The sequence below is a fragment of the Rhineura floridana genome, chromosome 4, assembly GCF_030035675.1.
Source record: "Rhineura floridana isolate rRhiFlo1 chromosome 4, rRhiFlo1.hap2, whole genome shotgun sequence".
Taxonomy (NCBI): Eukaryota; Metazoa; Chordata; class Lepidosauria; order Squamata; family Rhineuridae; genus Rhineura; species Rhineura floridana.
This window is the reverse complement of record NC_084483.1, coordinates 45830934-45851523: the sequence shown is the minus strand read 5'-3', so window position 1 is coordinate 45851523 and position 20590 is coordinate 45830934. Positions and strand designations below refer to the sequence as shown.

The 20590-nt window shown below is 45.4% G+C and overlaps 1 protein-coding gene across 1 annotated transcript in view; it reads left to right on the top strand.

Moving 5' to 3' along the window:
- Nucleotides 1–20590, top strand: part of CSMD1 (CUB and Sushi multiple domains 1) — a 1745606-nt gene that overhangs the window by 1673287 nt on the left and 51729 nt on the right. The window contains exon 62 of the mRNA XM_061622907.1: nucleotides 13068–13141. Coding sequence (XP_061478891.1) covers nucleotides 13068–13141 — 74 coding nt within the window. The remainder of the gene's footprint in view (nucleotides 1–13067; nucleotides 13142–20590) is intronic.

Here is a 20590-nt window from a genome sequence, read left to right as displayed (position 1 = left end):
CCTTTACTTATTAGGGTGGCTTGCCATGGAACCATACTTACAATTGTTCTGAGTTTATTAAAATCAGCTTTCCTGAAGTCTAGGATGCACATATGGCTACCCTCAGCTTTTGCTTATGTTAAAATCAAGAATTCAAGTATGGTGTGGTCACTTTCCCCAAGTTCCCATAACTGCCACTTCATCCACCAAATCATCTTTATTGGTTAAAATCAAGTCCAGGATAGCTGATCCTTTGGTTGCTTCCTCCACTTTCTGTAGGAGAAAGTTATCTCCAGCACAAGTCAGAAATTTCTTGGAGGGGCCGTGTTTGACAGAGTTTGTCTCCCAACAGATATCAGGATATTTGAAGTCCACCACTGCCTCCTCGAAACATTGGCAATTTGCTTTTCAAAAGTTACATTCTTGTCTTCTCCTTTATTGGGTGGTCAGTAGCAGACTCCAAGCACCACATTCCTTTTATTTCTTGCCCCATTAATTTTAATCCAGATACTCTCGGTGGAGCTACCAAACTCATCTTCCTGTATTTCTGTGCAGGGATATAAATTTTTAACATATAGTACAACTCCACCTCCATTTCTATTCCTTCTGTTCTTTTTGAACAAGTTATATCCTTCAATTGCTATGTTCCAGTCATGGGAGTCATCCCACCAAGTTTCAGTTATACCTATCAAGTCGTAATTACCCTCCTGTATTAAGAGTTCAAGTTCGTCCTGCTTGTTTCCCATGATCTGCGCATTAGTATACAGACATTGAAGACCATGTGGTTTATGGCTTGGCTTCCTTACTACATTTTTCTGAGGACTGTTACTAGGCCCTATTAGAGCCAATTTCTGTTCCCATTACTGTACACGAGCCTTCATCAGTCATTACCACCAAGTTTTCATCTCCCTCCCGCTTAGGATTCAGTTTAAAGCCCTCCTGATGAACTTCTCCATACTGTGGCCAAACACATTCTTCCCAGTCCTTCTGAGATGCAACCCATCACTTGCCAGCAGTCCATCTTCTAGGAAGCATAGCCTGTGGTCCCAGAATCCAAATCTCTCACATTGGCACCACCTTTGTAGCCATTCATTCACATGGAGTATTTTTCATTCCCTTTCTACTCCTCTTCTAAGTACTGGAAGGATGGATGAAAAAGCTATCTGGGCCCCAAAGTCCTTGAGTTTCCTTTCCGGAGCTTCAAAGTCTGATGTGATTTCTTCATAGCTCCGTTTGGCAGTATCATTTGTTCCCACATGGATGAGGAGAAAGGGATACCTGTCAGTGGGCTTGATAAGTGATGGCAACCCTTCCGTCACGTCTCTAATCCGTCCTTCTGGTAGGCAGCATACCTGGCGAGTCCACGGATCTTCTCGGCATACTTGGGTTTCAATCCCTGGCAGTAGAGAGTGTCCCACTACTAGTACTCTTCTTGTTGTGGGGTGTGGTTTCATTGCCCCTGCTTGATTGAGCTTCAGCCTCTTGCTCTTGTCTCACAGGGTCACCTGTAATTCTTCCACCATAGGGTGTCCTCCAGTCTCATCCTCGAGTGGTTGAAAGCAGTTCCATAGTTCCACTGGTGAAGGGTGTCTTCTAGCTCTTCTGCTCCTAACTGTCAGCCTTTCCCACGGAGTTTCCTCCACTTCGTTGCTCCTCTCCAAAGCAGTCTCCTCTTCTGCTACCACATGCTGTTGTTCTTCCATCTCCACTTCTCTTTGCTGCTGTTGTTCCAGTGTTCTGTCTAAGAACTCTTCATTCCCTGTTTTGTTTTACATTTATTTTGCCTTACTCCAGAATCCTGGATTTATTCAAAATTTATGTTAGTACAACTTTCATAAGCTCCTTTCTAGGATAATATAATCTCTTTCAGGGATTGTACAGAGTTCTCATTTTGTATATTCTTTTGCCTTCTCCATTCCACAAATAGCCCCCTTTATCCCAGGGCATAGAATTTTGCTTTCAGGAATTTTTTCCTCCATCCTTTTTCTTCATCTCAGTAATTTCCCAGGCTGGGAATTTCTCAGCCTCCTATATCCTCTCTTGTCTACCCACCTGGCAAGGGTAAAAGCCAGTCAGCTTTCACAATAAGACAGAGCAGTTCCACTGCCTTCTTCATCTCACAAATAATGCAGCATTAAAGGCAAGCAACTCAATACTGTACAGTTAGGTGACCTTCTCCCTATGGATAGAGTTTGATTTTTATGTTGGCAGTATTAAACTGATTCAGAGCTCTTGGGCTAAAGGATATCCTGGGAATGGAGTACCATCCATTTAAAGTAATACTGCCACTCTGTGACTGATCTTTTTCCTTTCAAAATAGTTTTGCACAGTTAAAATAATCTGTTTTTTTAGCTCTTCTCTACCTGTGCAGCAACAGCCCTTGAGGCCACTTTAGCAGCCATATTAATCTCCTCTAGAGCTCTTAACTTCACTAGTGTACCATTGAGACTGTGAAGTTCTTAAAAAGGAAAAGGGGGAGGAACAGTATTAACCCATAGTGGTTTCAGTTAATGTTTAGAGAGCTAAATGAACAGTAATATATCTAGAATTAAAATAGCACAGTAGCAGCCAGTGAGGTGGTTCAGGTTAAATTACTGGCAAGTCACTAGCAATCGAAAGAGGAGGTGGAACCCCATCCCATATGTTTAAGCACTAAGAAGCTGAGGCAGGGAGGAAGCTGGCTGGTAAAAAAAGCAATTCTGTTGAATTTGAGAGGCCTGTATAATTAAGGATTTTCACTATTTCTTTATCAGTCAAAATTAAAAGACTGAGCAAGACACTCATCTGTACAATATATGGTGCAGGTCAGATCTATTATTTACAAGATATAAAATGCCAAAGGAACATCCAGCTATCAAAAATCTAAAGTACCCACTGAAGAAGACCTCTACAGGTTGAAATGCATTTGGGAAAGATCTAGTATGAGTTTTGAAAGCAAGGAATATATTAAGAATATTTTATTTCTATATGTGATGGTTTTTAACAATGTTTTATGATTGGTAGCTATTATACATTAATATTACACTTAATATTTCAGGTGTTTTAATAGATACTTTACCAAGCCCATTTGAGTTTTTCAGCAGGGAGGAAGCCCAGTCAGCAGGAGGTAATTGCCCCTGGTGTGGGCTCTTAGGAGTAACTATCCAGTCATTAGCTGTGTGCTCATAGGGTGCTGATTAGGGCACTCCCTGCCTTTACCCCCAACATCACCTCTCACTGCTTAAAACCCTTGCCCCTCAGTTGTCATGCTGAGGCCACTGGCAGTTTGCCTAATCTTCTCTCCAGCCACTGCTGAATGCACATCAACCAGTGTTGGGTTTTTTTGGTAACCCAGTGTGGTGTAGTGGTTAAGGTGTTGGACTACGACCTGGGAGACCAGGGTTTGAATCCCCACGTAGCCATGAAGCTCACTGGGTGACCTTGGGCCAGTCACTGCCTCTCAGCCTCATGAAAACCCTATTCATAGGGTCGCCATAAGTCGGAATCGACTTGAAGGCAGTACATTTCAATAGGTGGAACTGTTGCTTAATTGTTCTTGTAGTTATTTTGGGGGGGGCTTGTTAAATAGTAACAGGGTCCATAACAGGAGTTGTGGAAGAAGATGGCAGGTTGATTGGGGAAACAGAGCCACACTGACAGGAGCAGACTTCTCTGCCTGTTACCTCATAGGTAAGGATGTCGGAGAATTCTGACAGAAACAGAAACTGGAGCAGAAATTTTTGATGTTAACTTATTCATTCCATGTCTGGAACAGAAGTCAGTCCAGTGGATGTGATTGATATTCACTGTTGTTGCTTTCAGTATGCAAACAATACACAATTGATTGTGCTTTCTCCTCTGCATTTTGTTTCCTTTGCATTGAAATGAATGGGGTAGAATAACATAATAGCAATGTATATGCAATTAATTATGCAAATTATGTAATTTCGCCACAGTGGGCAATGATATGAATAACATTGTTTCTGGTGGAAGGCAAACTTAAGTGGAATGGAAACAGTGCTGCATGTGACTAGTACAGTGCGGTGTGGAAAATGCTCCATTCTTACATCCCCACCCATAAGCAATAACCTGCTTGGAACTAAAGATCCTGCTCACGAGCAAGGCAAGGTTGTCATGAAGCCTATGAAGTCCACAGGTCATATGTAAAATGCAAAGGAAGGGGGAGCCTGAGGAGGAAGGAGCTCTGGAATTCTCTGATCAGCAAGAGAAGCGGCAGGGAAGAAGCAATGTTCTGTTTGTCAAAGGGCAGCCAAGGCTTGCTCCATCCTTCACAGTGCTTTTATAAAACACCTTGACAATATGGCTTCCTTTGAAGTTTCTCTTAATTTATAGCACACTGAAGTTTGTTTTGTTATGCTAGAACCCTCCAGGTTCCTCTGGAGAAATGAGATGGTGCTAGCCTCACTAGCATAAGTAAAGCATCTAGTAAGCCTGTCCCATCAAATTGTGCAGGGCTGTTAGTCAATAGGGTTATCAAAATGGAAATGGACTGCCTTCAAGTTGATCCCGACATATGGCGACCCTATGAATAGTGTTTTCATGGTAAGCGGTACTGAGAGGTGGTTTACCATTGCCTTCCTCTGAGGCTGAGAGGCAGTGACTGGCTCAAGGTCACCCAGTGAGCTTCATGGCTGTGTGGGGATTCAAACCTTGGTCTCCCAGGTCGTAGTCCAACACTCTAACCACTATACCACACTGGCTCTCAGGGTTATCAGTTGCTCCGTATTTTAAAAATTTGAATCAACTGACAGGTTCAGAAAAAGTATATGGTGCAGTTCTTTTGGGACAGGATTATTTCTGATTCCCAGGGGTTAGGGAGCTCATGTCCAGCTCTCTCTTAGCTATAATCTGTCTATCTTGGAGTAGGATTCAATTATGTAATTCTCCATCTGCACTATAGGGCCTGTCCAGACATCCTTTTTATGCACATTCATGATTATGTATGCTTATGATTCTCTTGAGGAGATCATATGCAATCTCACTTTCAACATTGTTTGTACCTGCAACAGTTTTGAGATGGCCATATGGTTTCATTTCCAGTTAGTGCATATCCTGTAACTACCTGCTGAAATCCCATAACCTTTCCTACCACAAAAGTTCCAGGTTTTTATCCTGTGTTTGTTGTGCTGCAGCCCCTCTGGACAGCAATAATGGGGAAGCATAGCAGAGCAACTAATAAAGCAGAATAAATCCACTTCTAATGCATTATTACTGTGTCAAGAGCTTGTTACTAAATACACCTGCAATAAAACACCGATCGGGGGGGGGAGGCACAGAATGTTACAGTTCAGAAAGTGTTTATACCGCATCATGTTTCTGTAAGTATAGATTTGCATTTAGAAGGCAGCACTGAACCACAAAACTTTGTGAAAATATTTAAACCTTTATCTTCACAGGGAGATGGGATGCTGAGGTGGTAAATCCAAACTTTAGTTATGGATCCTAATGGGAGGAAGGGCGAAATATAAATCTAATAAATAAATTAATTAATTAATCTAAGTCAAGGTGTTGTTAAACAATAATCCTTTGTAAACAGCACTTCCCCAAAGGTGGTACTGTCTACTCTTTTCTCGCTACTGTTTTGATTTGTTTATTTCTGACTCTACTACTGTTATTCAGCCACTGCAGCTGCAAGTCTATCTGTGTGTGTGTGTGTGTCTATATATATATATATATATATATATATATATATATGAGATTGTTTTCTGTTGGTGGGATATTGTTTCGTTTTCCCATTAGCAGATGCACAGTCAAACTACTGATGAAGTTAAAAGTCCCTTGATTGCTCAAGCACACTTTTTTATATATATAAAAGTCATGGTTTAGGCTCCCATCTGTCTGAATTCTGAAGCCTTTAAGATTTGCTTTGTAAATAAGTCCATTATGTATTCCGGTGACAGCATGATTAAAGTGACTAACTACTGAAATTTGAAATCAAGGTAGAATATGAAGTAGCATATCCTGTTTCTGGATTATAAGATTACAAACACTGTGCCCTGGAAATTACTACAAACTGGTGAAATGCCTGTCATTATGTTGGACGGGGTGTGTGCAGGACTTGGGTACTGCAAGGAGCCTTTGTGTTCCTTTGCACACAGAAACACACTTCATCACCCTGAAATCCAGGCATCCTGCATGGGAAGTGGAGGGGGACTTTAATTGTCCCCAAATGTAGCACTTAATTTTTCTCCTTAGGAATGAATGGCAATCATTCACATATGGGAGGAAGTCAATCAGTTCCATTTGGATGGGCCCAAACCTTCTCACTGTGATTCTCAAGACATTAAGAATAAAATGGGACTGTATCTGTGTTGCCTAATGCCAGGTTCTGGTTCTTGGTCACTTTGGTGCCTGTTTGTGTGCGCATTCTGTATATAAGGGAGGTCCTGATACTATTCACCCCTCAGAGATTGGATTGTGCATAATAATACAGTTCCCAGGAAATACGCTCTACATGGAACTGTCCTTGAAGATGGTTAGGAAACTGAAGCTAGTGTCTGGAGAACTTAGAGGAGAGAAAATCCTTGACTGTCTCTGCTCTTTCAGTGCCCCATGATGGCCTTATTGGATGGGATCAGGCCCCAATAGTGGGTGCAACCTTTATTTATTTATTTATTTATTTATTTTATTTAATTTATATACCGCCCTAAGCCCAAAGGCTCTCTGGGCGGTGTACATAAAAGGTAAAAGCAGGCACAATATATAAATACAATAAATATAATAACTCAAAAAAACAAAAACACACAAACAATACGAGAACCAAACAACATCCAGAATACAACATAGTAATAAAATACTGTAAAAATACACTTTAAAATGCCTGGGAGTATAAAAAGGTTTTCACCTGGCGCTGAAAAGATAGCAGCGTCGGCGCCAGGCGCACCTCATCGGGGAGACCATTCCACAGTTCGGGAGCCACAACCGAAAAGGCCCTATTTCTAGTCACCATCCTCCGAGCTTCTTGATGGGATGGTACTCGGAGGAGGGCCTTAGATGTTGAGCGCAGTGTACGGGTAGTTTCATATTGGGAGAGGCGCTCCACCAGGTATTGCGGTCCCATGCCGTGTAAGGCTTTATAGGTCAAAACCAGCACTTTGAATTTAGCCCGGAAACAAATAGGAAGCCAGTGCAGACGGGCCAAAACAGGTGTTATATGAGCAGACCTTCTGGTCCGCGTCAACAATCTGGCCGCTGCATTCTGGACTAACTGTAGTTTCCGAACTATCTTCAAGGGCAGCCCAACGTAGAGCGCATTGCAGTAGTCCAATCTAGAAGTTACCAGAGCATGAACGACTGAGGCGAGGTCGTCATTGTCCAGATAGGGATGTAGCTGGGCTACCAATCGGAGATGGTAGAAAGCATTCCGTGCCACTGAGGCTACCTGAGCCTCAAGAGACAGGGAAGGGTCGAAAAGAACTCCCAAGCTACGAACCTGTTCTTTCAAGGGGAGTGTAACCCCATCCAGAACAGGGTGAACATCCACCATCTGGGCAGAGAAGGCACTCACTAACAGCGTCTCGGTCTTGTCTGGATTAAGTTTCAGTCTGTTAGCTCCCATCCAATCCATTATCGCGGCCAGGCAACGGTTTAGTACGTTAACAGCCTCACCTGAGGAAGATGCAAAGGAGAAATAGAGTTGCATGTCATCAGCATACTGGTGACAACGCACTCCAAAACTCCTGATGACCGCACCCAGCGGCTTCATATAGATGTTGAAAAGCATGGGGGACAGTACCGATCCCTGTGGGACTCCACAATGGAGAGTCCAGGGTGTCGAGCAGTGTTCCTCAAGCACTACCTTCTGTTGACGACCCACCAAGTAGGAGCGGAGCCACTGCCAAGCAATACCCCCAACTCCCAACTCCGTGAGCCTTCCCAGAAGGATACCATGGTCGATGGTATCAAAAGCAGCTGCGAGATCAAGGAGAATCAACAGGGTCACACTCCCCCTGTCCCTCTCCCGACAAAGGTCATCATACAGGGCGACCAAGGCTGTTTCGGTACCAAACCCAGGCCTAAAACCGGATTGAAATGGATCAAGATAATCAGTGTCATCCAAGAGTCCCTGGAGCTGGCCGGCCACCACCCGTTCCAGAACCTTGCCCAGGAACGGAACATTCGCCACAGGTCTATAGTTGTTCAAGTTATCTGGGTCCAAGGAGCGGTCTCACTACCGCCGCATTTAAGCAGTCAGGGACCACACCCTCTCGCAAAGAGGCATTGATTACCTCCTTGGCCCAGCCGGCGGTTCCGGTCCTGCCAGCTTTCACCAGCCAAGAGGGGCAAGGATCCAGCACAGACGTGGTCGCCCACACCAGTCCAAGGATCTTGTCAACATCCTCAAGCTGCACCAACTGAAACTCATCCAATAAATGAGGACAAGACCGTGGTCTGGATGCTTCATTGAATCCAACTGCTATAATATTGGAGTCTAAGTCCCGACGAATGCAAGCGATCTTAGTTTGGAAGTGTCCAGCGAACTCATCACAACGGACTACAGATGAATCTATAGTATCCCGAGGGCCAAGATGTAAAAGCCCTCGTACAGTTTTAAAAAGCTCCACTGGGCGGGAGAGCCTTAATACTGACAGCAAAATAACTCTTTTTTGCTGCCCTCACCGCTGCTGTATATCGCTTAGAGCAGGCTCTTACCAAGGCATAATTGCATTCGTCAGGAGTGCGCCTCCATCTGCACTCAAGCCTCCTCCTCTCTTGCTTCATCGCTCTCAGCTCCGGGGTATACCATGGGGCTGTATGAGCTCTACATAGGAGGGGGCGCATGGGAGCGATCGTGTCAACCGCCTGGGTCATCTCCGTATTCCACAGTTCAACCAGGGCTTCAACAGGAGCGCCAGTCTTCTCAGTCGGAAAATCCCCTAGAGCCCTTTGGAAACACTCAGGATCCATTAGTCTCTGGGGGCGGACCAATTTAATAGGTCCCCCACCCTTGCAGAGGGAAAGGGTCGCCGTAAGCCTAAACCTCAGCAAGCGGTGATCTGTCCATGACAATGGGGTAGATGAAAAATCCCCAACCTCCAGATCACCATCTCCCTGCCCAGTGGCGAAGATCAAATCAAGGGTATGTCCCGACACATGCGTCGGGCCAGTAACAAACTGAGACAGCCCCATGGTTGTCATGGACGCCATGAAGTCCTGAGCCGCCCCAGATAAAGCAGTCTCGGCATGAACATTGAAGTCCCCCAGTACCAACAGTCTAGGGGACTGCAACAATATCTCCGAGACTACCTCTGTCAGCTCAGTTAGGGAATTTGTTGAGCAGCAGGGCGGGCGGTACACCAACAAAATTCCCAACCTGTCTCTCTGGCCCAGCCCAAGGTGGAGACACTCCAAACCAGTCGTCACCTGTACAGGGTGCTTGGAGAGTGAGAAAGAACTCCTATAGACCACGGCAACCCCACCTCCCCGACCTTCGGCTCTACCATAATGCTGAACCATGTACCCAGGTGGGCAAAGCTGGGAAAGAGCAACTCCTCCCATATCACCCACCCAGGTCTCGGTTATACACGCCAGGTCAGCCGTCTCCTCCACAATTAAATCATAAACAAGGGATGTACTGACCTGGCGTTTAACAACAGCATATGGAGATCCGAAGGCTGACTGATAGGACAACCAGCAGTCCTGGGGATGTGAGGAGAACCGGAACAGGTCACAGACACTACTTGTCTGGGATGAGTTCCCCTTACCTGGCATGTTCTCCTCACAACACCATACCTCCCATTACCCGTCACTACGCTAATTGGGGCCCCCGAAGGTCTCCCCGGTTGATGTATAATACACTCTCCCAGGCACATATTAAAACAGATAAAAGCACCAATACACACACACCTGATCACATTCATACCAAATAATAACAAATAATACCAAAAATTTATATCAAAATACACACACATACACACACTTAATCAATAATACAATACAATAAACATACACTCAATACACTCAAACAATATTAAACTACAACACAATTCCAACTAAAGACTCACATATAATAACAATTCAATCATTCACAAAACATAAACACATTCAAAGCAATTTATTGCATCCAGGTGGCAGCAATGAGTTAAAAATGTTGCAAACTCAGAGCCGCAACTATATTAACAACACTGGCCGTTCTTAAAAGGACGCAATAACAGCAACAATCATACAGTCATTCACACCACACTAATCCATACACACAAAAAACAGCAGCCAGCGATGAAATTGTTCCTCTCCAGCCAGGGCAAGCAGCGTAGCAGAGTGCTGCAGTAGCAGCAACAGGCGTACTGGACGCCCCAACAACGTCCAAACCAGGGCACAGACAGGCAAACAGCAGCACACCAGCTTCCTCCTCTCTTGCACGATGACGATAGCAAGGCCACAACAACAGCACCAGGCAGTAACAACAGCCACACTCACACACAAGCGGTACTGAGGAAGACCCGGCAACCTGAGGGGGAGAGCAGCAAGAGACACTGGAGAAGTTACCCGCCTTTGTTAGGACCCATGGCTTATATAACTAACTAACTAAACAGCCACATTATTAGAGGCTCTCATACATTAAAACCACATAGAATAAAACTATCAGAATAATTCTTAAAATCAGTGACATCACCATTATCAAAGATGAGGAAGAAAGGCAGGTGAAAGGGGACATGTATAACATTTCTCATGATGTGAAGAAAGTGAATAGAGATTTTTTTTTTCTGGCTGAGGGTTTATAATTGTAGCTTTGAACAAACCCCAAGCATTTTGGAGAGATCCGACACTCTTGCCTTTCAACTTCCTTTTTTACCCATCCCCTCATTTTTGGGAAGTTTCCTTTTAGGAGTCAAATGTGACTGTGCTATATTTCTTGGCCAATTGTCCACTTACATATATGTTGAATTCGATAGCACTATGGCCACTGTACTCTGGTACACCACATCTCACACCAGATTAAGTCGAGGGTTGCCTCCAATGTATTCTGTAGATCAGGAAAGGTACCAGCAGGGCCAGAAGGATGCTAGTGTAGTTAACTAGCTGAGTCAAAGAAGCTATTTGAACAGGAATGGGGAACCTCTGGCCCACAGGCCAAACTTGGGGTTCACGTTTATCCCGCAAGGCCATTCTCCTGTGCATGGAAAGATGATCTCTGGTGGGTAACTATCTCCACCTAGCGATTGAAGGCAGAAAGAGCTCTGATTTTGCATGGACTTCCCGCTCTCCCTGGCTACTTGCTACAGTTCTATTTCTGCCTTCACCAAAGACAGTTGATTCTGCTCTTTTTTCAGCTTTGGTTCAGGCCTGTGTTCCTTCATTTTGGTGTTGTCTTTCCCTAGTGTGTGGGTTTCTTTTCTCTCTGGTTATTGGTGTTTTCCTTTCTGTTGTGTTGGGCTTTTTTTTAAAAAAAGTCCATTTTTCCCTCTACTCCGGCAGGCCACTTGCAAAGGGCAGCTACATTTAGTCACCTTTGTGCCCTCCCATTACTTCACTGGCCTCAGTGTTAGCAGCCTTAGCGCCTCTGCCTCATAAGGCTTAGCAGCCTCAATTTAAGACTTGACGGCCTTTGTGTTAGTGGTCTCACCATCACAGTATCACCATCTAAGGGTGAGCTGCTCCTAGGGGCTCTCCCCCCTGCCCACCACCTCCCATACCATCCACTGCCTACCGCCTCTGGCCCCTGTAAGCTCTGCAGAGCCGTTTTACCTGGCGGCTAGTATCTTTTGCCACCCTCCCCCTTAAGCCCCACAGCGTCGTTTTTTTCCTATGGGAAAGGCAACCGGTAAAACAGCGGTTCCCACCAAAAAATCTAAGCTGCTCCTGCCTCTGCCAAGGCCCCATCAAGCGTCAATGCCATTACTACCACTGCAACCTGGGTCAATCTGCCAAACGGCAGTGTCCACCATGAAGTTTAATTCAGCGACAGAGGCAGTGATAGCCTGCCCCTCCACCAGCAGGCAGGAGGTTGCTGAGGCACATTTATTAGCAGACAGGGTGGCTTCATGGGATTTCACCTCAGGAAGGAATAGGCGGGAACACGGCAGTTTGGAGGAAGATGGTGATGAGGATGGGGCTGTATTAGAAGACTCTCACAGCACCGTCTGTAGATCCCAAAGAGACTAGGAACCCCTGTCTGAGGAAGGGGGACAACCTTCTGTGACTTTAACTTCTATCTTTTCTACAAGATCTTTGCATGAGGTAATCTCAGGATTTCAAGAAGCCCCCATGCCTCATCTATCCCTTCAGGAGACAGGGATGGCATATTCAGCTCAGGTTACCTCGGAGGGGGGGTGCCCAAAACCAGCCCTCTTGTTGTTATGCTCAGCCACTGCAATTATAGTTTTCAGCACCGATGCTACAGCAATTGAAGGAACAACTGAGGGAAGTTCTCTTGGTAGACCTATCCAGAGACCTGTCTTCCTCTTCTTCACCTCCCACACAACATCGGGAGTTGTGTATTCAACAAGTAGTCCTGATTAGAGTGGCAGCTGTACCTATACCTCACATTCAAGAGGATACTTGTGCAGCAGGAACATCTGCCCAAGCCCCACTAAGGGCACAACGGACACAGCATTCTGCTCTGTCTCGCTCATCATCAAGCACACGGGCCCCACCTATCACCGGACCCTCTCCCCCACTACTAAGGGTAGACACATTTATTCGTTGGAAGACCAGGTTGTATATCCAGACAATGAGTTAATTGTTGTGGAGAAAGAGGACTCGCGTGGAGACTTGGAATCCGAAGAGATCTCTACCAACTGAAACTTTCAAGAGGCTCACTTTCTTCCCCAAGACATGGAAAGTAGAACCACAACAGCACCACTGAAAGACTTGTTATGGTTAGCTCCTCCTCTCCCTGAACTTGTTTATATTAGCTGGTCACTAGGAAAAGGAGCATTTAACTTTAAGAATTGGGAACTGAGTTCCTCCCTCCGTTCCCATCCCCCTTTCCTTTTTTATTATGTCCATTAGAATATAAGTCTTGAGGGCAGGGACTGTCTTGTTTTTAAAGATCTTACGAAAGCTGCTCTGGGAGTCTTAAATAAATAATGTATTCCTGCATAAGAGCCTCCTAATCCATTCTCTGTGCCTTTTGTTTTCAATTGTAGATCCTGCTCATAACAGTTGCCCAGACCCTGGTACACCACACTATGGAATTCAGAATAATTCTAGAGGCTATGAGGTAATACTTTTCTGTGTGTGTGTGAGTGTGTGTATGAGAGAGAGAGAGAGAGAGAGAGAACATGCGTACCTACACGGTGTTTTAGGAGCACTAATCTTGATTCTCTAGAAACCAAGGTTTTGTGATGAGTTGTTTTCAAATGGATTTCTCTGTTTATTTCATTGAATAACTTAAGTGTGGAGCCATGTCATACCCTCACAATGATTATATTGTAAGCAAAATATATTTTTTCAGTAAAAGGGAAAAAAATCAGTATTCATTATAGCCATAAGAATAATAAGTGCATGATCTGAATGGTTACTGTTCAGTTAACATTTGTGATCTTTGTGTGGGGGTCCCAGCAGATAAGTTGTCAAGTGATTTCATTTAATTGGTGTATTATGATGGATTTCAAGCACAAATAGTGAAATTATGCGTATTGGTCAATGTACTGCTTGATTGTGTGCTCTCCATATAATCTCGCAATTATGGATAAGACATTAACTTGAGAGTCTGTCTTGAGAGCAATTGACAAATTGTTTCAAAAATACATAAACACCACAGCTGACTTATCATTTTACATATTTATAAAGGTGTGAAGTAAAATTCTACCACAGTAACAATTGCAAAAGTTTTAAGGTTATTAAGAAGTCAGTAAGTCAATGTGCCTGTTCTGGAGTTTGACTCTCAGCACAGCTTCTCCTTCCCCTTTGCATCATCATAATATTGAATCATTTCCTAAATGATAAAGATGGAGTAATTATCTCTTTTCTCCTCTTACCCCACATTTTTCTTCTGATCAGAATGCCCGGGAAGGGGAGGAGGCATGTAGACAGACAAACATACATTTCACCATGGTTTATTGTATTATTATCTTACTAGTGCACCTGAATTGTGAATACACACACACACACATAAATATATTGATAAAAGGACACTTTTGCAACTCTAACAGGGCAATCACCATGGGCTCTATTTATATGGTGAATGGAGACATTTACCTTTTGGCAGTGGAGAACATTCTCTTGTAGGGATGACGCCTCCTACTGGATTGACAGGCAGGGTCCAGAATCATTTGCCTCCTCTTCCAGGGGGAGGAGTCATCCCGCCCTCCAGTTTGACCCTGCCTGCGGTCATGAACAGTAGGGTCCTTTACTCATCTAAATTTCTTTAGACTTTCTTTACCTCTTGCGAGCTTGCTTCCTCTTCCCTTTTCCTGGGTTGTGTGTGTGAATGTGTTATGTGTTACTGTTAGACTACTGAACGTGCCTGAGCAGGAGATTGTGAGCTGAAACGGGGGTGGTATTGAGGTCCATCCTGCGCCAACAATTTCAGCATTGATCTATAGAGTCTCTGCTCTGCCAAATTGCTAATTTCTGTCTCCCGGGACAGAGCCATCTACCTAACCGCTGCCTGTCAGGGTCCGCCCTGCGTTCCAGGGACAAGTGGTCTCTCAGCAGCAAGGCTTCCCATAGAACACTCACTCTGGAAGTTGCTGCTACTCATAGATAGCTTCCTGACTGGTGGCTCCATGCCTTGCTCCGATTGAGTGGATTTTTTTGAGAAGCTGAGAGAGGCGATTATAGCCTCCTTAGGGAAGGCAGGGGTGCCATTTTTATTGGCTGTTAAGTGCGCTGAAGTCTTTAGAGGCCACTTTCTCTTCTCAGCTTCGCCAGTTTATAACTTTTCCTCAGAAAAAGGCAGGAACGCCATTTTGATTTTGCAGTAACACGTGCTAGGGTGGTTCTAGAGGTGGTGGCTGCTCTCTTATTTCAGTATGGTCAATTCATAGTGGGGACAGATTTTCTGCACCCTACGGGAACCCAGCAGTTCCATCTGTTTGTCCCTTTTTCCTCCTGCCATTCCAATGTTTTTCCTGGCAAACAGGGTGTAGATGAACAAGTGATCAAGGTTTTTATGGGTACACTCCCTCATCATTCCTGAGTGGAGCACTCTCATTATTCCCCCAATCCTATAACCCTCAATCTGTGCTTGTGTACTGGGAAAACTGGGACTGGCAACATGTCCTGTCCAGTTAGTTCCACCACTCGACAGCAATGTGGTCACAGGGAAAGGGAAATTTCTGATTCCAGCATGTCCCTTCCCAGTGTGATGGATCAGTGCAGTGCAATTCCCCCCCCCATTGAGGCAGCCAGTGCTTCTCTTCCACATTCGCCACCAATTTTCTTTCCTTCTGAGGGGGACTTTCCTGAGTTTCTGTCCTGGATGTGTTCCTGCATATCCTCTGAGATCCAGAGCTCCATGAGGGCTGCAGGCATTTCTGAACAAAATTGGTCTGCAGACAAAGAGAGGCACAGGTCCAGACGCAGAAACAAAATGCATTCTGAGTGTCACAGGAGAAAAAGATCCCGCAGATCTTCATCTTCTAACAACTCTGTGAGATCTCTCTCCCCTTCACCCAGCCCACCCTCTGGAGACCCTTCCCCCAAAAGACATAGACAACACTGACCTATTTGCAAACAAATGGCAATATACAGGCTTCTACTTCAGCAACTGAAGCAGAGGTGGCAGCTTATTCTCTGCAAGGCAGAACAGCCGCCCCTCCGGTGCAGCACACAGTTGCTAAGGAAGGGCCTTCTGATCCTGAGGTTGATAATCACACAACCATCCAGGAGAAGGGAGAGCTATCAGGTGAAGAATTGAAGATAGTCTCCAACCAGCCTAGACTGTTTAATTCAGAGGTTTTCCAGCCACTTTTGGTTAAAGCTTGTAGGGTCCTACAACTGTCAGCTGATGAAGTTTCCATGCAGGATACTGTGGATACAAACTCTGTTGGGGCTAAGAAGTATTTTTCTTCGTCTGAGTCCAAACCCATTTTAGTTCCCCTTCCCCCTTCCTTTGATGTGTCATGGAAAGTGGAATGGGCACACCCTAATAAGGGGGAAATGATTTCTAAGGTCATAAAGAAGCATTATACCTTTGGTGATAAGGTAATGCAACAATTGCGGGTCCCTGCAGTGGACCCTACTGTTGCAGCTCTGGCATCACCAGTGGTCCTCTCTTCTGAAGGGGAGGGAGGACCCAAGGTCACTTGTGATAAGAGAGTAACCTCTTTGAGGTACAGCTTTGGGGAGGATGCTGTGGCCTTTAGGGCCTCTGTCACAGCATCCTTGTTTTCTAGGGCTGCATTTATGTGGACAGAAGAGTTGGGCGTGTGTGAGGATATCCCCAAGACTGTTAAGGACGTACTTTAAAAGATATCTCATGCTTCTGCTCTTGCAGCAGATGCTGCACATGACACTTTCCAGTTTGATGCCTACTCTATGGCTGCCACCATGATGGCTAGCTGTAATATCTGGCTTCGCCAATGGGAGGTAGATGCAGCTTCGCAACTGAAACTTGTGAGTATGCCTTTTTCAGGGAACAAACTGTTTGGTGAGCCTTTACAGGCACATTTGGTTGAGACGAGGGACAAGATGGTTCTACCATCCACTAAGAAGGAAGAGTGTAAGGGACACCAAACACAGTTCTTTCATCCCTGTCAGCAATTTTCCCATCCTAAGGGATTTCCCTCCTTCAGGCCATGTTGGGGCCAACAAGGAAGGGGAGGCAGTCGGCCCTCAGTCAGAGGAGGAGTATCCTCTTCCTTCTTTTCAAAATTTCCCATATCAGCCAAGAAGGGCCTTTCAGCTTGAGTCCCTGGGTTCCCCAGTGGGGGCCCACCTGTTACAATTCTCCCATATATGGAGGGAAGTGAACTCAGACAGGTGAGTCTTGGAAACAGTCACTCACGGGTATTCTATAGAGTTTGCCAACAGGCCACACAACCGCTTTGTTCCCACTCCTCACTCCTGGGACCCCGGCAAGCACAAAAATGATGTGCAGGCCATAAAACATTTGATAGACATCCAAGCCATGGAAGAGGTCCCCCCACTTGGAGAGGAGATATGGGGTCTATTCCATCTCTCTTGTTTTAACTTAGAGAATAGTGGCAATATCCGGGCCATCCTCGACCTCAAATGGCTAAACTCCAGGGTAGCCAAAAAGTGATTCAAGATGGAGACCCTGAGATCAATTGTGGCAGCACTAAAAGGGGGCAGCTGGATGTCCTCTGTTGACCTGTCCGAGGCTTACCTTCACATCCCCATACAGAGGTCCCATCGTCAGTTCCTCAGATTCAGCTATGATGGGCAGCACTTTCAGTACCAGGCATTACCCTTCGGCCTTTCCTCAGCACCAAGGATTTTCACAAAAGTTCTAGTGGGCTTGGTGGCTTTTCTCCAGAAATGAGGAATCTACCTTCACCCTTACCTGGATGACATTCTGGTGCAAAGTCCATCCTGGAATGCTTGCAAAAGGGATACCGAGATCTCTCTGTCCTGTCTCCAGCATCTGGGGTTTATTGTGAATGGGGAAAAAAGCTTTCTGAAGCCAACCCAGAGTATTGTTCATTGTTCTTGGTCCAGATCGATACCAACACCTTCCGGATCTCTCTCACCTCAGACAGAGTGGAGAAAATTACCACACCAGTGATTCAGGCAAGGTCGTTGACACGGATGGAGTTGATGTCCTTGACGAGACTATAGGGTCTCCTTGTCTCCGCCTATAACCTTGTCTGCTGGGCTCAATTCCACTCACGCAGCCTTCTACATCTTCTGTTGCCCTTTCAGGATCAGAGAATGATTCATTGATGTGTACTCCTGGAGGTTCCAGACTGACTGAAACAGGAGTTGAAGTGGTGGTTAGCACCTCAGAGACTAAAAGAAGGGGTGAGCTTGGAGGAGCCTCAATGTCTGGTGCTCACCATGGATGCAAGCCTTTACAGCTGGTGAGCTTATCTGGGTCAAAGTGTGGTGCAGGGAACTTGGTCAGAAGTGGAGGCTCAGCTCAGCATCAATGTTCTAGAACTGAGCGTGATACACCTGGGGTTGAAAGCCTGGCATCAGAGGTTGGGGCACCCACCTTCTCATCCGCACAGACATGTATGCCAAAGCATATATGAACAAACAAGGGGGAACCAGGTGTGCGACCTTGATCTCTGAGGCCAACAGTCTCCTTTGCTGGGTGGAGTGCAATTTACAATCTCTGCAGGTTGAACATCTAGTGGGCCTGAAGAATGTTACAGTGGACTGGCTGAGTCGGACAGCCATAAGGGAGATAAAGTGGCAGTTGAACCTGTCATGAACCTGTAATGGTCATGAGTTATTAAACATCTAATAACAATACTTTGGCTCCCGTAAGGGACTCTGGGAGATGGTTACAGTTAGAAAAGACAAGCCTTTGCCAATTTGCAAATTTGAGTTTCACTTCCCAGCTGAAGATGGTTAGAAGAAGCCTTAACAAGCTGCACCTGTTTATCTTTGCTGATTAGCAAGTGCCTGGTACGCAAGGTCATCCTTGGCCTGTACAGTTGGAAAACACAGTTTGGAGGGGGGCCTGAAGGCGCGAAAATGTGAGAAACATTGAGAAGAAAGTTACATCAGCCAATTCCTGATTGGTCAAATAATCTTGGACCGTTAGGATCCTTTTCCCTTAAGTATAGGGCTAGAGACCCATAGCCTTTGTTCTCTGTTCTCTGCCTATGCTGACTGGCACCAGAGTTCCAAACCTTTCTGCCTTATGGTTCCAGGGGTTGCTTATGGGAAGGCAACCTATGTCTGGTTCCATTGCTTTATGTTGAACATCCATCTCTCTTAGGAGAGGTGCCATGCAACCAACTACCTCGTATGTAAGTAGTTAGGTGAGTTAGTTTATTATTTTCTTGTTGTGTGTATGAATTCTCTTGTAAGAACCTAAACCCCTGTTGGGTGAATGGTCTTAAAGGATTACTTGCTGCTATATGATATGTGCACTTATATTTTTTAATAAAGCTACTTCTATTTAACCTGGTGTGTTCACTTGAGAGAAGGGGTGGTTCTGAATTCAGTACTTTGACCATTCTCAGTCACTCACTACCAAAGAGGGTTAAGAAGTTGAAGGCTTGGATTTTAAGTGTTAAACCAGAGGTGCCTGGCAAGGAGTGTAACAGTGGCTCTTGCCTTTTAGGACCTTGGTTTTATATATCTTCTGAGCTCAGAGATCCCCTGGCTCTGAGTGGACCAGTATACAGGGGTGGTGGCAGCCTACCTTCTACCTTGCAGGGTTGTTGTGAGCGTACACAGCCTTGGCAAGGGTGAAGTAATAGCTTTTGGTTCCAGTCTCATTTCCCTAAGGGTGGGGTCTGAGTCTGACGCATGAACCCGGTACCTTGAGGGTCTGGGGGGGCATGACAGAACCCATGGGTGTTCAAGATGATTGTGGAGCAATCGGATGGACTTGTTTGCCTCATCTGTCAGTGCTCAGTTACCAGTGTTTCTGTCTTGTCTCCCTTGTTCTGCTGCCTGGGGGACAGATACACTGGAGTGAATCTGGCCATCAGGCCTTCTTTATGCCTTTCCTTCCTTGATGCAATGAACTCTGCAGAGGGTCATTCAGAACAGGGTGAGGGTGGTTCTGGCAGCCCCATAATGGCCTCAGAGACCATGGTTCTCCTTCATGTGGCGGATGGGGAACCATGGACTCTGCCAGCCTTCTCGGATCTGCTAGTTCAGGGCCCAGTGGTAAACCCCAAACTGGAGCTCTTCTGGCCGACAGCCTGGCTGCTGAAAGGCTCTGGTAAACCTAGCTAGCTAGGGTTCTCAGGCAAGGTCTTGGACACATTACTTTCGTCTAAGCGGTCATCCACAAATAGATTATATTGCTCTACCTGGAGAGCCTTCTTGGCATGGTGCTCTAAGGAACAAGTCGATCCATTGTCATGGGAGGTTTCTGACTTTCTAGCCTTCTTGCAGGCTGGGGTTGACAAGGGCCTCAGTGTGAGTACCATCAAGAGATACGCGGCTGTGCTGAGTAGTATCTTCTCGAGCCTGGGTGGGAATACTTTGTCTTTTCACCCTCTTTATAAACGGTTCATTAAAGGTGTGGCACTTACGTAGTACATCATTTTCCCACATGGAACCTTAATTGAGTCCTATCAGCTCTCACTGGGGCCCCTTTCGAGCCTATGACTACTTGCCCCTTAAACACCCTTTCTTTCAAGATGGTCTTTCTGGTGGTGGTCACCTCTGCTTGGCGTGTTTTGGAATTGGGAGCTTTGTCAGCTGATCCGTAACTGTGTGTCTTTCACCAAGATAAGGTGGCTCTATGTCCAGATCCATCTTTCTTGCCCAAGCTTAATTTGGCTTTCCACAGATCCCAGGAAGTAATCCTTCCCTCCTTTTGTCCAAATCCTTCCTGTTCTCAAGAGAGACAGCAGCATTCTCTGGACATAAAACATGCCCTGAGATTCTGTTTGGACTGCACCTTAGAATTTTTTCATTCCAAATCTTTGTTCGTGGCCTTTTCAGGGCCTTCTAAAGGAAAGAAGGTGTCTTCCTCTTCCATTGCTCGCTGGCTGCAGTCAGCAATTTCCCAGGCATATTATGCACTGGACAAGGAACCCCCTGGTTGTCTCATGACACATTGAGTTAG